Below are 16050 nucleotides of genomic sequence, written 5' to 3' on the forward strand. Positions count from 1 at the left end.
GACAGTAAAAACTGCAACAAAACACCAAGATGAAATATCTTGTAATATGAACATTGATAATGTTTTTGGCTTCAACTATTGATATATTTAAAAAAAAAAAAAAAAAAAAAAGCTTTTGCCTGCTAGGGTATAGCCTTTTGATAAGCTGCCTTAGTTGGAAGGCACCTTGGAGCCAAGCCCTGTGCAGTGAAAGCATTTATGATGGTTTTCATTAAAACCAAGCTTGTTTTCCTTTTTTTGACTAACTTCAGGGTTTTTAAACAAGTAATAGTGGCCTCTAGGCTTAGGTGGCACCAGTGATTTGAGTGCTAAAATCTAATAAACTGACAGTACTTAATTTCATTTGATTGAAAACCCACAATAGAGCTATCTTTTTTTATTTTATTTCAGTCCACATTCACTTAGCATGGCATTTGGTGCTTGAAAGTAGGTAAGTCCTCAGGGTTTGGATTCAGCAGGCTGCATTTTGTATTCAAGAAAAAGTTTGGAAGCTTACATGGAGTTAATAGGGAGAATTGATTCCCATGCCAGCTAGGATTTACTGCTGCCTGCTGCTTAGATTAATAAATCCAGTTGTATCTAGCGAGACATTCTTCCTTGGGAATGATGTTAGACTTTATTGGTCATTTCTCACCATATTACAATTGCTAACTTGGATAACTTTCATGAGAGATCAGTCTGAAAATGTATCTTACTCCTCTTTAATTTTTACTTTTGAAAGGTAGTTTCTTCAGATAACACAAACAGTGTATCAGCAATATTTCATCTTTCCAGCTCAGTGTTGGACTCTCCCCAGTACACTCCAGGCTGCTTAATAAGAGAAATTGCCAGATTGACTGGAAAATGTAACTTCAATAACATCATTTCAGGCACTAGAACCATTGAGAAATAATAATCTCATTGAGCTGGTTTCTGCACTGTTCTTGTCTCTCATGCACCACATTGCTGTGAATGCTCTGTGTGGGTCTGTGTGCGCAAATGACCTGCAAGGGGGTGAGGCACTGCAGGGGTTCCTCTGCCACTGGGTCATTCATAAATATGAACTGATGAAGATGTCTGAAAATGCCTGGGAGGATGAGAAGGGTGGCACAAAGCGAAGTCTCTCTCCATTTCTCTCTTTCTATTTTTTAGCACTAAAAATTCAAACCTTCCTGGGGACTGCTTAAGAAAAGTGAACTGGAGAGGGCTCACTGAGTGAAGAGGGATCTTCTTGGTGTGGGTGTTTTAGAGGATTGTTTGGAAGAGACAGATAAAAGTGAAGATTCTTGGGGTTTTTTTGGGAAAAGCTGTTTGTGCTGAAGATCCAGCCTGTGAAATCTCTCAAGCAGCTCTTAATAAGCCTAACTTAATGCACAAAAGCATATCCTCACCAGGATCAGGAGAGAGTCATCCCTGATACTTTTAAATTAAAGAAATGAAATCACAGGCCTCTTCAGAAGAACAACATAAGCTCCTCTGTGAACAGAAGACCAAAGGAACACTTAATTTCCGACAGTTTTGCATCCACTATCCCTTGGTCTCTGCCCTACCATGCAGAGGAAAATGAGTGAAGTTGATCTAGAGCTGGTTTGCACAACAGCTCTTTGCTTTTCTGCGAGCAATAACTTGAGTCTTTTCTACTCAAAACACATTTTTATTGAAAGTTACAAGATTATAAAACTCTTTCAGGCTGCACTTTCTCCCCTCCAGGCTGATGGATATTGATGGATATTGGCCACTGGGTTCCAGAGGTGCAGAAGACAGTAGATGAACAGCATGGGAAGTTAATTTTCACACAAAACCAGGAGAGAAAAAAAAGGAGCTGCCTTTAATAAAAAATTTTCATCACTTTTTCAAGTATTTTTTCTTCCATCTCTCAATACAGCTTGAGTGGAAATTAAGAACTGCTTCCAGGTCCTCTATCACAGAGTCCCTTGGATGTGCTGATTAGATAAAGTGACTCTGTGCTGGCTTCCAAAACAATAATGGGAACAAACAATGCATTGTAGCAGTGGCTCTGGTATATAAAAGACATGACTGTAATGGCAGCTTGACTGTAGATTCTTAAATTGTGGTTTTTTTTCATTTCTTCCCTTTTATATTTTTTTTCTGGAGTGTAATGTATTTAATGAAAACACGAGGAGTACCAGATGTGGGCACTGCAAGCTGAGTCCAGCATTCATTCTTATCAGATGGGACTTGGATCAGTCCTTGAGAGGTGTTTAATATCCTGTGAAAGTTGATGTGAGTTAAACCTTACCAAAGCCTGGCTTTTCTGCAGAGCCAACTTAAATGGGTTTTGTGCACATAAAACTTGTTTACTAAATGCAGAAACTCTTCCCACATCTTCATGAGAAGCAGGAATCTTCCATCAGTGTTATCTGCTACAGTCTTGCAGGGGGTGAGAAATACCCTCTGGTATCCCTTGGAAGCCAACCTGCTTGGTAACAGGAACATGTTCTCACTCATATCTTGGTCCCATAAAAGCCACAAGGCAAATAATTATCTACAGCATTTCAGTTGAAAATGATTGCTTGAAACAAATTGTTCCTTTAAAAGTAATTTTGGTTTCTTATTAAAAAGAAAAAAACCGAAGAACAAAGCACGGAGTTTCTGTTGAACAATAGGTTATTGTATCTTTCCTAGAACTGAATCCTGTGAATTCAGCAGCAGGTGTTATGAAATTACACATGCCTGAGAAGGGTTGGTAGGTGAATGAATACAGAAGAAGGAGAGACGTGGAGGGTGTGGGGAGATCAATTTCATGCTGTGTCTATTGAGGAGAAGAAACTAAGAAGTACAACTTCCTCTTGGAATAATCTCAAAGTTTGGACAAGTTCTTCCTGGCTCAGAAGCCAGGACCAACAACTACACAAGTGGAAGAGCTGCCACAACAGCCTCTGGTGGCACAAGAAGCTGCAGCTGATGGAACATGTTCCGTGTCCTGGGGAGTTGGGAGCACAGCATTGTTGCAGTAGGGCTGGCACAGGGACGGGCAGCAGGTTGATAATTTTTTTCCCCAGAATTATCTGGGAAAATGGGATAAAGCTCAGTTGTTGTTTTTGGGACAAGAGTTTGTTTCCAGCAAGGGTGGTTTGTGTACAGCATGGCTGTTTTCCCGGGCTGTTCACTCAGAAATTTGTGATGAGACAAGTTAAGAGGAAACTTCCCCAAGTTCTCATTTGTCTCTGGGTATCTCCTGAGTATAAACTGGCAGAGGATTTGCTGCCAGTAAAGGGATAAATAAGAGACTCTTCTTCACAATAGGCAACCTCTGCCATTTTTACCAGGTTTGTTGATACATGTATTTATGAAATTAGGGAGGAGCTGCTCCCTAAATAACTTGGTTTGTTTCAGCCTGAGCTCAGTGGTTAAGGGGATTTTTTTTTAAATCTTCCTGGCGCAAAGGAAGGGAAAAGCATTTCAAAGCTCTGCTTGAGTCTGGTTTAGTGCTGTGGGAGAGTCACATGGAAGGTGCCCTGGGCTGAGGGGAGGAGTAGAGAGCTGTGGTGGGCACTGAGTTTTTCACTGGCATTCTTCCAAAAGCCCCACCCCACCTCCTGGAGAATAGAACGTGAGGAAACACTGGGCCCTTTCCAGGTTGGGTTGAGTATTTTTGTTTGTGTTTGGTTTTTTGTTTTTTTTTTGATGCAGCAAGCCAAAATCAGTGTGATGACAATGAAATTGTGGCGCAGAGTTGTAAAGCAAAAGTGACTTTCTCTTTTCTTGTTTTAAGCACTTCACAGGAGCATGGACTATCTTGTCTAAGGATTTAGTGTATTTGTTGCTATATGCTTGGACAAGTTTTATGTAGGGCAGGATTATGCTTTAGCTCAACTTTTGCAGTATTCCAGGGAAAGCAGTCTAGAGATCACTGACAGAGGTGTTTTATCTGTTTCTTTGGGTTCTATTTATTTATTTTCTTTAACTTTAATGATGCAAAGCCAAAGCAGTGTATTTCTAGAGATGGGAAAAGAACTGAGCAGCCGTACTGGTTGTAGTGAACTCATGTACAAATTTTCCAAGGGGCTGAGGAGCTGTGGATTTAGATGAGTTTAAGAAAATTCAAGCCACCTGCTGTGGAAGGCTTGGGGAAGGTGGGATCCTTCATGCAAACAGCCCCTTGTCTGAAGCAGACACACGGGAGGAGCTCTTGCTCTGCAGCGGACTTCGTAATGAAGTAGTTTCAGGAAATCATGCAGTCTGTAACAGTGTTCAATGGGCTTTTTTTTCCCTGTCCTGGGCTCTCTGGATCTACTTGTCTTCCATGTTAAGGGCTAAGTGCTTTGAAGAGGGGAGGCCACTGCTGTGCTGCTCTTGTGCAGAGCTGACACTGCTGTCCCCGACCTGCTGCGGTGGTGCTGAAATAACCCAAACTGCCCTGGGGAAGATGTGCTGGAGGGGCAGTTGGGTACAGCCTTGCAATCAAGCCCACATCCATCACTGGTGCATGAGATGCCTTTGGGTGTGCTGCCATGTGGAGTGCTGCCTGGGGAGAGTGGGAAAGACTGTGTTACTGTCCTCTGATGATGGTTCAGCCCCTGCTCAGGCTGTAGTGGAAGTTGTGTCGTGTGGGAGCTAAATACCAGTCTGAGATTCAGAATGGGTGTGCATGGATATATCACTTTCCCCCTCCCCTCCTTCTGGTAACATATCAACTTTATAAAGGTGATGAGATGCCTAAAGATGCAGCTGGGTGATTATAGTCTGTTTTTGAAGTACATGTCTGCATCATATGGCATTCAGAGATCTTTAAAATCCCAGGCCTTGGAGGTTTGCTCCCAGGGCCGCAGTTTGAGTCATCACTAGGTGCCTGACCCACGCTCGTGTACCCCTGGCTGCTCTTTGCCTGACTACAGATAAATGCCTCCCTAGACTTACAGAAATAACTCTCCTCAAAATGGATCAAATTGCACTTAGTTTTAGTCATTTGGATTTCTGCTTCCAGCCTCATGCTTTTATTGTAGCAAAAAATACCGGCTTGCCTTAGCGTGAGCAGCTTTTGGTTCTTAATGCTGGTTTGGTATTCATTTCTCTAAACAAGGAATGCAATTACCCTGTCTCCAACCGTCTTTTTTCCATTAAACAAATGGGAGGTTTTACCTCTTGGTCTTCCCATAAGATTAATGCACTTGCTCTGCAGGAACTGTCTTAAAGAGATCCAGGAATCTGAACAACTTGCAGACAGCAGCCTAATTGTCACAGAATCTGATTTAGCCAATGCTCATTTTCATTAAGAGGTGATCTCTGCTAATAACATAGACTAATAGCTCTTCTAAACCCCAAACCTTCCTTTTCCCTTCCCCTCAGCAGGGATAATGAACTCCTAAATCAGTGCTCTTTCCAAGGAAGCCTTTTTTTCCCCATTTTAATAGAGTTGGGCTTGGCACCTAACTGATGTCAGGACATCCTGGTGCCTGTGCTTGCAGGGGTAGTGGACCTTCCTTTCTTCCTGCCCCCCAGCTAAAGCATGGAGATTCTTCCTGCTCTTTCATCTGTCCAGTTTGTTTTTGAAGGAATGAGATGGGGATTATCTCTTCTTTATTTTCACTGTACAAGACATGTATCACTGTTCTGCACTGTTTCTGCAGGGGAGAACACACAGAGAGTTCAGAGCTCTGTGTGAAGGTGTAGGGACTTAGAAGTCCTCTCTCTGGTGTTAGTAAGGAATGTAAATAGTAAAAACTATTGTTAAAGAGTTACAGGAACTTTAATGTTGTCACAGATCCCCATGGGATCAATATATAGAAAGTGTTGCAATCTCAGTTTTATTGAGGGTCGTATGCACTTGGTGAGCTTTTCTGAAAGGTCTAGAGCCAGCATTACCATCGCTGCTTGAAAACCCTCAATTTCTGGCCCTCTTGGTGTGAGAGAAAAAGCTTGAAAAATACAACTCTAATAGCTCCAGCACGGATTCTTTGCACAAAGAACCTGCACAGGATTAAAAACGGAGAGTTATTTTCCCAATTTTAAGGAGAAGAGAGGTTCATGGCTTTTCACTGCTTGGGTTGGCGCTGTGATTCGGGCCGACTGAGCAGTCAGGCTGGTTACCAGCCTCACCGCCAAACTGTTGCTGTGCTAGGCAGAAGAAATAACTGAGAGCACAAAGAGAAGCAGTTCTTTTTTAAAAAAACCAACGTAACCCCTTGCACAAACAAACAAACAAACAAAATATTAATAAAAAAGTGACTCCATTATTATCAGTTTGAGTGGCAGAGCAGGAAGTGGGCTGCAAATGAACAAAGAGCCGCGTGTGGTGGGGATGCTCCTGTGAGAAAATGCTAGTTCCCATTTCGGCAGGCGGCGTGTGGCAGCCTCCTTTCCTGTTCAAACACGTTATCCAGATAATGAGGGGAAAAAAACCAAACATTTTTCACATAATCAACTGGGTTTGGAATGGAGGAGCAATAGGACAAGGGGAGCTGTGGTGCTGATTATCTGCAGGCTGACGTGGCTGTCAGGAGCAGTGGGATGGGGCAGGGGGGGTGTTGCTAATTGCTGGCAGGGCCTGTAGCTCGGGTCACTACTGCTCTTGGCCACTTGGCTGCTGCTGGAAGCTGTTGTTAATGCACAGGCAACCTGGTTTATTGCTCAAAGGGAAGCCAAGGCATGCTTACCAACAGCTGTTGGGGTAGGGAGGGTAACCAGTAGAGAACTGGGGTTTCCTATCAACATTGATCGGGGTTGTGATGGGAAAATGAAGCACAGAAGGGTGCTGGTGACTGTCTGGTCTGGGGCGGTGTGTTTATGTGAAACAGATGGTTCAGTGCTTTAGTTTGCCAGCACATTATGGAGTTGGCTTTGAACCATCTTGTGTGGTTTCCCAGGAACGCAGGGATCCCATCCGCAGCAGAACGTCACTGCCTTGAGCACGGTACCTGGAGCAGAGCTGGCAGCAGTGCTCTCATGTGAAAGGCAGCTGCATACTGGGATGGTCCTCACCCTCCACAGTGCCTTGTGGGACCAAAGGCACACTGATGCTCCAGTGCCAGTGAGAAGCTCCAGCCCTGCATGGTCCAGGGTGTGTTGCCGGTGCCTTTTGCACAGTTACCTCCAGTGTTGAAAAATGAGCTGTGTGCTGCGTATCCTGAGCTTTAGGGCTCCCCTTCCAATGTGCTGCTGCATTTGGGAAAGCAATAAAGGGTGGTCGTAGCTGTTGGGAATGTGGGTAGGGAGCAGTTGGATTGGCATTGTCCTGCTGCTCCCCTGGGAATTGCCACCTTGTTGTATACTCCCAAACAATCCCTGTTACCTGACTCTGTAGTTCTGCCAGGGATGGGGTGACAGAGAGAGGGTAAAACAGGATGTTAGGAAAAACCTCCCGGTGAGAGAGACTAAGATTTACACCATCATTTTTCTGTTTAGGGGGAAAGTGGACTGCCAGCAAACTGAACATTGGGATTGAGTCCTCTCTCTACAGACCCTTGTCTTGAATGGGGCTCAACTAAAATTTTTGTTCACTTTGTATGGAGTGAGACAAAAACTTCTTTGTAACTTAAATGTAATTTACTTAAGGGCTGTGCACAGGAATAAATGGATAAAGTTTTCAGTAACCTATGTTTATACTATCATGTACAACTTCTAAACCTTCACAGCTACTGAAAAAACCAAGAATGTGGTCACTGAGAATGGGAATTATTTGGTACTACATGGTTACGGGAAATTATTGATTGGTAAAGTACCAGCTTTTTAGGAAATGCCATAAAAATAAGCATTTTAGATGGATGGAAATGAGATCTGTAGAAGCATGCTACCTTCTCTACAGATAAGCTCTGTGATAACTCTGTAGCAGTCTTCCAATGGAAGAATACAAAGATATTTAGATGCTTTAAATTTCAGCTTATGCTGAACAGTGTATTTACAGTGTATAATGACATTCTCTCTTCACTCTGACTTTTTTTTTTCTTTTAATCACTTAAAAGAAGGTGCTCTCCGTATTGCACAGAGGCTGGAACAGCAGCAGGAAAATGTGATTTTGAAATAATGGGATCTATAAGAATAGGCAATTTCACTCAAGTATAGTGATTTAGTGCCTTGTTAGTGTCCTGATGTATATAACTCCATTTCCAAAGACAGTAAGTTTCTTCACAAGCATAATGACAGGCTTGAAACTTGTGAGACTAATGCCCCAGCTTTTTCTATTCTCAGCTGTTCCACATAATTACAGGAGTAAGGGAATTTTGTTCTCTCCTAGCAGATTAGCTCCAAGAAGAATAAATCAGATAACGTTACTGCGTTCTTGTTTCCGTCTCTACAAGGTGAGAGCTCACATGGTGCAGTGCAAAGCCAGGGCTGGTAATGTTTTTTCTTGCCTGCAGTCTGTGATACAGATCTCATCCCAACTTTGGTGTCACCAGGACAACTTCTTAAAGTGCTCTGGTTTAGTTGCTTGTGGCTCTTGGTACTAATTTCAGCTTCTATGTTTGCTCTGCTTGCAGACGATGGCCCTTACTCGAAGGGGAGCAAGGACTCTGGTGGGATGGACGCAGCCCTGGTCTCCAGGAGGCAAAGCATCCCAGGTAAAGGAGGGGATCACCTCCTGCTCCAAAACATTGGGGCATCCATTATACTTTACCTGTATCCCCCTACAATGGAATAAAACTCTCAAAACACTAATTTTGGTGCATCTATCAGCAAGGCTTTTGCTGGAGGACAGAAATGGATGGTAGTAACTCATCTCAGTGAGTGGTGTCTTACCGGTACAATCTCTGTCTTGTGTGAGGCTGTTGATGGCAGTTACAGGGAGCTGGGAAAGGACTTATTGCTGCACTGGACTGACACTCACAAGAAGAAAACAGCAGCAAAGGAGAGAGGGAAGAAATGCTGCCATAGCTGAGCTCATCAGGCAGGGAGGGAGACTGGCAGTGCCTGGCAAGCTTCGTATTTCCCACATCTGACTGAGTTTGTTTTGATATTTAGTCAGTCACAGTAAATTTTTGTGTGAGATAAACCTTCCCATGCAGAAACACCCCGGGGGCTGAAGAGGAAGTGGAGAAGTGGTAATTCATTTGCCTCTGTTGGTGCTGGGCTTCTTGTGCCAGCAGCACTCCAGCAGGTCTGGATGGGCTGCCTTGGACAACTTATCTCCTTTCTAGGAAAGCCAGGGGCTTGATTTTGACTTCTGGCTGCTAATGACCCGGTCACAGGGTTAGTTTAGTGTGTTCTAGGTAATGGGGAGGAAGCGGGGCCCTTCTGCCATTGCTTCATCATTCAGTAGTTATTCCAGGGGATATTCGGTATGACATTACCACTGTAGTGCAACCCTGATGGGGAGAGGCTCTCAAGAGCCAGTGTGTCCAACAACCTCAGTGCAAGGCATCTCAGTGGGAAGGGAAAAAATCAGGTGTGCTCTTCCTGCCCTGGGATGCAAAATCCAATCATATATGCCAGTAGAAGAAATCCAAGACTGCTCATATGTGGTGCTTAAGGACTATGTCTTGAAGGACCAGATCCTCCTTAACCAGCTCACTTTTTTATTGTGTGGGTCTGTGACAGTGGCAGTAGATTTAGAGAAGCATGGGTCAAAATCCCTTATCACTGACCTTGATTGATTGATCTCAGGGACTTGCCTTCTTGGAGCAGTGATTTCTCCTTGAACCCATAACCATGGGTAATTGCACTCTGAGAGTTCTCATTTTAAACACTTATCAAGGATCAAAATTAAACCCCGTTGAAAAGCTAATAGTCTCCCCTTGTGGCACCATCTGTGTTGATCAGTTATGTCTGTAGTTGAGAGGAAATTTGCAGGATGGTGCCGGATGTTGTTCTTTCCAGCACGGTGGAGAGCCCCCCAAGTTTTTGGCAGCCCCTGGGCTCCCGGGTTGGTGAATTGAAAATTAACTTACTGCAGTTGGCAAGGGATCAAAACTGAGTTTAAAGAGCAGAAGTATTATGGAGCTGACATTTTTACAAGGAGCTGCCAGTGCCATATTAAATGAGTGCCCAGCAGTGCCTAAACGCCTGCCAGACTGGAGTTAGATTGCAAAGAGGTTCCCTACTCACGTTAATCAAGTGCACAGATTATTCTTGGAAGTGCTTTACGAAACAGGTAGTGCATGGCAGGACTCTAAGTGAGCTGCAGTTTCTGGTGTCCTGGTGGCTTTGGACAGGAGCAAAGTGCTGGTGATGAGGCACCACAGTGCCAAAGGACACCGTGTTTTGGATGGATGGAGGAGGCCCTGCACCAGCATGGATCTTCTGTGTCAATATGCTGTTTAAGGGGCCCTGCCTTGCTCTGAAAATCAGTGTGCAAGAGGTTTCAAATGTTCCCTCTCCAAACAGAGCATCTAATTTAAGCCTGATGAGGTTTGCTGTGCAGACAAACTCCTGGGCCATTTGCAACATGGGCTTTTTGTCCACATCTGTGGGGCTGCTGTTTGTTGTGTGCTGCCAGTGCCTCACCACCTTCTGCACAGCCTTGGAGAAGGGCGCCCTGTGTGAGGGTGACTGGTTTCCTCCTGTAAAATCGTGGAAGATTTCTGTACACTGAGACAGTGGAGGTGGATGGATAATGCTATAGACAAATTGTGTAAAAGCTTCTGAGAGGAGGCTCTGGCAAGGTGTGGAAGTCATCCTATTTGCCCCATGGCTAGCCCCCTTTGAGCAGAGTGTGAGGTCTGTTGTGTGCAGTATTGCAGAGCTGCCTTTTGCCAAATCTTCAGAGCTCTTGGTCTTTTCCTTAGGCCAGGGCTGACTCTCCTGCTCACTTACTGCCCTTTCCATGCCCAATCCAGAAGCTGGAATAATTTAGGAACCCTGTTTTTGTAAAACCCAGACATGATCTGTGATGAGATCAAAACTGGTACCAGGTTGGGCTTATATGTAGGTGCTGGACAGAGATGAGTGTTGTCTTAGACTAGAAAAGGTAAAATGTGCGCAGTCTGCAGCACCCAGAGAAGCAGCACTGGTGCAGCAGGTGTGGGGTAGGCATCCCCAAATCTGGACCTGTGTCTGATGGCAGGCAGTGCATGTGGAACAAGTCACGGTGTAAAAGTGACTCATGCCTTCAATTCCAGCTGTAGATGAGCTGGTAGTAGGGAGCTTGACTTGGACTAGGTGCAGATGGGTGAGCAAAGTGCTGTGAATGAATCAAGGTCATGCCTCCCCTCCTACCCCTGACGATGGCAGTATCTCACCCCTCTCCACATTTTGTTCTGTATCTCCCAACTATATTGATGTATCATGATATTTTTTTAAATCACAGTATTTTAAGGTCCACCCTGTTCTGTCCATCCAGGCAGCCACTGCAGGTCACAGCATCCTCTTCCTGTGTACCTGTGACTGGCTGACATAGCTCTGTTAATGACCTCCCCACTCTATAGCAAACATAGTTCCTGAGGTGGTCTCCCTGGACCATTGCTGAGATCCCATTACCCTGGTTTTGAATTTTTCTACTGCCTCCAGCACCTCAAAACACAAGTTTTACTCTCATAAGCCCTTATTCCTCTGCCTTGGTCCTGCCTGCCAGACCTGCATGCAGTCATTGCTGTGGGTCTACCAGGACACACTTCTGTTTTACAACTTAACTTCAAATAAACTGAGGCTTTTTCTTCGTGCTAGTTGTACGAATCATCCCAGATCTGCTTTCCTACCAACTGTAGGAAAAGGATGTCCTTGGGATTGAGAGGAATGTGCCTTCCACTGAGTTGTTTGTCTTTATTCCCGATCTTTCAGAGGAGTTCAGAGGGGTCACAATCGTGGAGCTGATTAAGAAAGAAGGAAGCACCCTCGGGTTAACCATTTCAGGTGGCACAGACAAAGATGGAAAGCCAAGAGTCTCCAATCTGAGGCCGGGAGGACTCGCTGCAAGGTGAGAAATGGAAATGAGGTACAGAGAGCAGAGCAGAAATGGAGAGGAATAGTTGCATGTTCCAGCTACTGAATGAATAGAGTTATAATTAAAGTAGTTGGCACCCGAGTCCCTTTTTTCAAGTGCCCCAGAATGCAAAGTTGTTGCTCCGGGAAGTAGAACGTCTTCTATTTTGAGTTATTTCCTATGCTCTGTGCAATTACACTCTGAAATTTTGTGTAGGGATTTTTGGGATTCTGTGAAATTAGGCAGCCTTGTCAGGAGAGCTGCATGGTACAATACATCTTGATCAAGCTAAGTGGTTTAATATTGTATCTGTTCTGAATACTGAGTGTAGAAGTAACATTATTGGCTCAGAAAAGCAATGGGCAAAGAAAGGCTCCAAGAAGCAGGAAAAAGGAAAGAGTAATTGAACAATTTTGCAGAAAACGGGCAAAAACAAAGATGTTTTCTCTTTCCCTGCTGGATTTTTTTCAGACAGCTCCTGGTGTGCTTTTTTTTGACTGATTGCTCTACATGAATGGGAACTGAGCAACAAAAGAGAGGTTGTGAACACGTACACTGCGATTGTTGCTATATGTACAGATCTGAACACTTGCCACAGGAAAGATCGATGGCTTCAATTTTAGTGCTTCCCTCTGATAGCAGACACATGCAATCAGACAGCAGAGATCAGCCCAGTGTTGGTGGCTTGTTCAGAAAGCCCTACAGTTACTCGCCAGCTGTGCCAGTCACAGAGACTTTGTGCTACCACTGCTTTTTGTTTTGTTTCTTTGCAGGAGTGACCAGCTGAACGTGGGGGATTACATCAAGTCGGTGAATGGCATTAACCTGACCAAGCTGCGGCATGACGAGATCATCAGCCTGCTGAAGAACGTGGGCGAGAGGGTGGTGCTGGAAGTAGAGTACGAGCTCCCGCCAGCCGGTGGGTGCCTCTTGGACAATGCTGCTCTCTTTTCTTGGTTGCTTTTTGTCCTGGGGTGCAGATGGACTTGCTCGTGCAGAGCTGCCATGGCCAAGGCAGTGTCCAGGGGGGTTTTGCCATTGCCTTCATCTGCTCGTGCGGGCGGTGGAGGCTGCAGAGCTGTGTGCAGTCGGGGCAGAGCACTTTTTCCAGCACAGTGGGTGCCTGTTCATGCACACTGGCAGGGGATGGCTGATTAGGTCTGTCTTGCCTCAGAGTGACTTGGTAGCACAGGCCAATCTGCCTCCTGATGCTGCTTCAGCTTCTCTTTTTCCCTTTTGGAGCATGGCTACGGGAGGTTTAATTCAGTCTTAAACATGTATTACCAGATGCTCTTTTCTGAACTGTGGCAAGTGCTGTTAGTTCTCAGGATTCTTTGAAGGGTTACGTGTTTTTAGAAAGGAAACTGAAGCAATCTGCTTTCCAGCCCTGGAAAAAAGATGGCAAGCCCAACTCACAGGGCTTGTGTCCTGTCATGGGAAACTATATGCTCTTGCCCTCATTTGTTTTGATGATTGATGTTTCTGGTTAAAACAAATTCCTCGATACAGTTTCTCATCACAGTCTTTCCATTGTGAATACAATCTTCCCAGTTATTACTCATTCATTTACCCAGATCAATTAGAGGATGATTGGGCAGAAGAAATAGAACAACTAAAAATAAGATGACAGGAAAAACAAAACTAATGAAATCTAAACATTTTGCCCCAGATAGGAAGCTATTTTACACTTCATAGCTTTATTGTAGCTGCTGCCTTTGGACGAAAAGTATTGAATACAGAAATCACTGTGTAAAGCCCAAAAAAGAGTAAAATCTAATCTGGAATAGATGAATCTGTATCCATTTTCCCCCTCTGTTCTGCTGTAAATGTTAGTGAGCTTTTGCATACACCTCTGGTAAAGCCAGCTGTGGCTCAAGTCTTCCATGTCCTCATGCTCCCTAGAGATGACCACTCTTAACCTTTCTCTGTGGTATTCCTTATTCTCTGTGATATTCCTTATCAGGAATCTGATAAACTGTATTTACCAGCCAGGGAGTGGTGCCAGCTCAATCAATAGCAGCGATGCAAGATGTCCTCAGCTTTGAATGAGCAGGAAAAGTACACTGAGATAGTGACTTCCCTCCAGTGAGATTATTGGGGCTGTTTATGAATGATCCAAACAAAGAAACACTGCAAAGTACAGGGAATTGTCAGTTATTGCCCGGTTCCAATTCATTGTGGGCTTTTATCTGCAGTGAGGGTTTGTTATTGCTGTGTGTGCTTGCCCCTCTCTCTCTCTCTCTCTCTTTCTTTCCCTGGACAAAGAGCAGAAATACAGTGCAATTCAATAGTTTGTGCTTGTGGGTTTGACTTTTTCTCCCCACTTTGTAATTTCCTGCTTAGAAAGAGATCTTGCAAGTCCAAGTCTAGTTTTCAGGCCACTGTGTTGTCTCATCTCTTTCGTAAATAAACGAAGCCCTGTGTTAACACTGGCTTAGGTTTCCCAGCTCCCACTGATCTTATGAAAGGCTGTTGCAGCACTTCGTACTTTGATGCTTGGGACAGAAATTGAGTGGCTTCTGAACTCATTTGTGGATGCTTTATACCCTTTTCTTGGTATTTGAGTATCACCCCTTAGCTGGAAGCTTTCTTGTGCTCTGAGCTCTTCCCTTCTGGAGTATTTCTAGGCTGTGTCCCTGTTAGCTGTCTGTGCACAGCAGCAGGAGCAAAGTGGGGACAGTGTTTGGAGGTTTATTTGGCCTCACTGTAGCTGGTCCCCAGGGCTCTCTGCCTACAGGGCAGTACCATGCCTCTACTGTATGTCTTTTGGGTTAGCTTAAGGGTTGGGCTAAGCCAAATTTGGGTGCAGGTTGCAAGCCCTCAGGTGCTTGGCAGTAAGGATGAATGTGGTCAGTGAGGACAGTAGGGAGATTTGCTTCAAAACCCCCTCCTGAGCCAAGGGAAATGGCAGTGTGGATGTACCTAGGGCAGCCTTCAGCTCCAAGTCAAGTTCTTGGTCTTTTTTCCCTGCTTATCCTTGTGGCCATTCATGGCACTTGGTTTGAAAATTAGGAGTTTTCAGAGTGGACCAGGCTGAAATGTCACGTGCAGTTCTGGGTGGAGAGGACTGGGAAATGGTCCCATATTCATTGCAGTAGTGCAATAAATCATTAAATAGTAGGGCACGTCAAGAGATGGAAAAGAATTTCTTTCTTTTTCTCTTTACTTTGTACATTTGGTATTTTGTACAAATAGTACTGTGTATTTAACATAAAATTACTGAATTGCCCCTAGGATCAGTTTAAAGGATTCACTTAATCTTTTTTTAAATCCAAAATATGAGAGGTAAGGGAAAAAAACCAACTTTATGCATTGAGGATTTGGGATTTTCATTTTCTTTAAGGTCAGCTAGTGACTTGATTCCTTATGCTGCTGCTGTTTTTTTTAATAAGTTTCCATCTGTGGCAGAAACTTTTGAGGAAAGCTGAATGCATTAAAGCCAGTTGATAAATGAGATGGTTTTACTTGAATGTCAGAGTATTAACCAAGACAAATTTGAGGGGAGATGCACAACACTGAGCTGGTGAAATCATCCTAAAACTTGACGGTTGGCTCTGATAAAAGTTCACGTGTCTGGGTTGGGCTCTTTTTGCTTCCAAACAGGTTTTGGGCTGGACTTTCATTACGGTGTTATTTGGATGAGTTTTGGTATTATTTTGCACTGTGGTTGGAAAGGGTTTATCTGGGGTAACCGGGTCTTTTTCTCTTCCTTTAGTGCCAGAAAGCAGTGCTGGCATTATTCCCAAGACCATTGAAGTGTCCCTCTACAAGGAAGGCAACAGCTTTGGCTTTGTGCTGAGAGGTTAGTAGTTTCTCCAGTGAAAAGCAGAAGCAGAGGTGCAAAGTGGGAAAAGTAAGAAGGTGAATGACAAAAAGCTCAGCTAAGCAGCAAAAGTGTGTCCTGGAGAGGATCCCCTGCTGCCTCTAAGGACTGCTGGCTGCCTAATCCAGGGCAGTCATTTAGCTGGCAGCCTGTGTCAGCTGTTCCATGATAAATGTCTCCTTCTCAGTGCTCTCACTCAGACTTTCAAACCCCCAGTGACTTACGGCTTTCCTGGTTTGATTACAGGGGGAGCCCATGAAGACTGGCACAAGTCCAGGCCATTGGTGCTCACCTACGTGAGGCCGGGCGGCCCCGCAGACAGGTACTGCTCATGTCACACCTCCACATCTGCCTTCACAGGACAGGCCAGCAGCTGTCCCCATGCTCCTGGATGTGTGTCCGTCCTGTCCTCCTGCTGGTGCCTGCCCGAGGC

The 16050-nt window shown here is 44.5% G+C and overlaps 1 protein-coding gene across 6 annotated transcripts in view; it reads left to right on the forward strand.

The window, feature by feature from the left end:
- The window catches only part of GRIP2 (glutamate receptor interacting protein 2), a 267142-nt gene that overhangs the window by 196827 nt on the left and 54265 nt on the right, over positions 1-16050 (forward strand). For all 6 annotated transcript variants that reach the window (XM_032120774.1, XM_032120777.1, XM_032120776.1 and 3 more), the window contains exons 2-6: positions 8418-8498; positions 11653-11788; positions 12568-12713; positions 15510-15596; positions 15864-15939. In XM_032120774.1, the coding sequence (XP_031976665.1) occupies positions 8418-8498; positions 11653-11788; positions 12568-12713; positions 15510-15596; positions 15864-15939 (526 nt within the window). The remainder of the gene's footprint in view (positions 1-8417; positions 8499-11652; positions 11789-12567; positions 12714-15509; positions 15597-15863; positions 15940-16050) is intronic.

The sequence above is a fragment of the Corvus moneduloides genome, chromosome 11, assembly GCF_009650955.1.
Source record: "Corvus moneduloides isolate bCorMon1 chromosome 11, bCorMon1.pri, whole genome shotgun sequence".
NCBI lineage: Eukaryota > Metazoa > Chordata > Aves > Passeriformes > Corvidae > Corvus > Corvus moneduloides.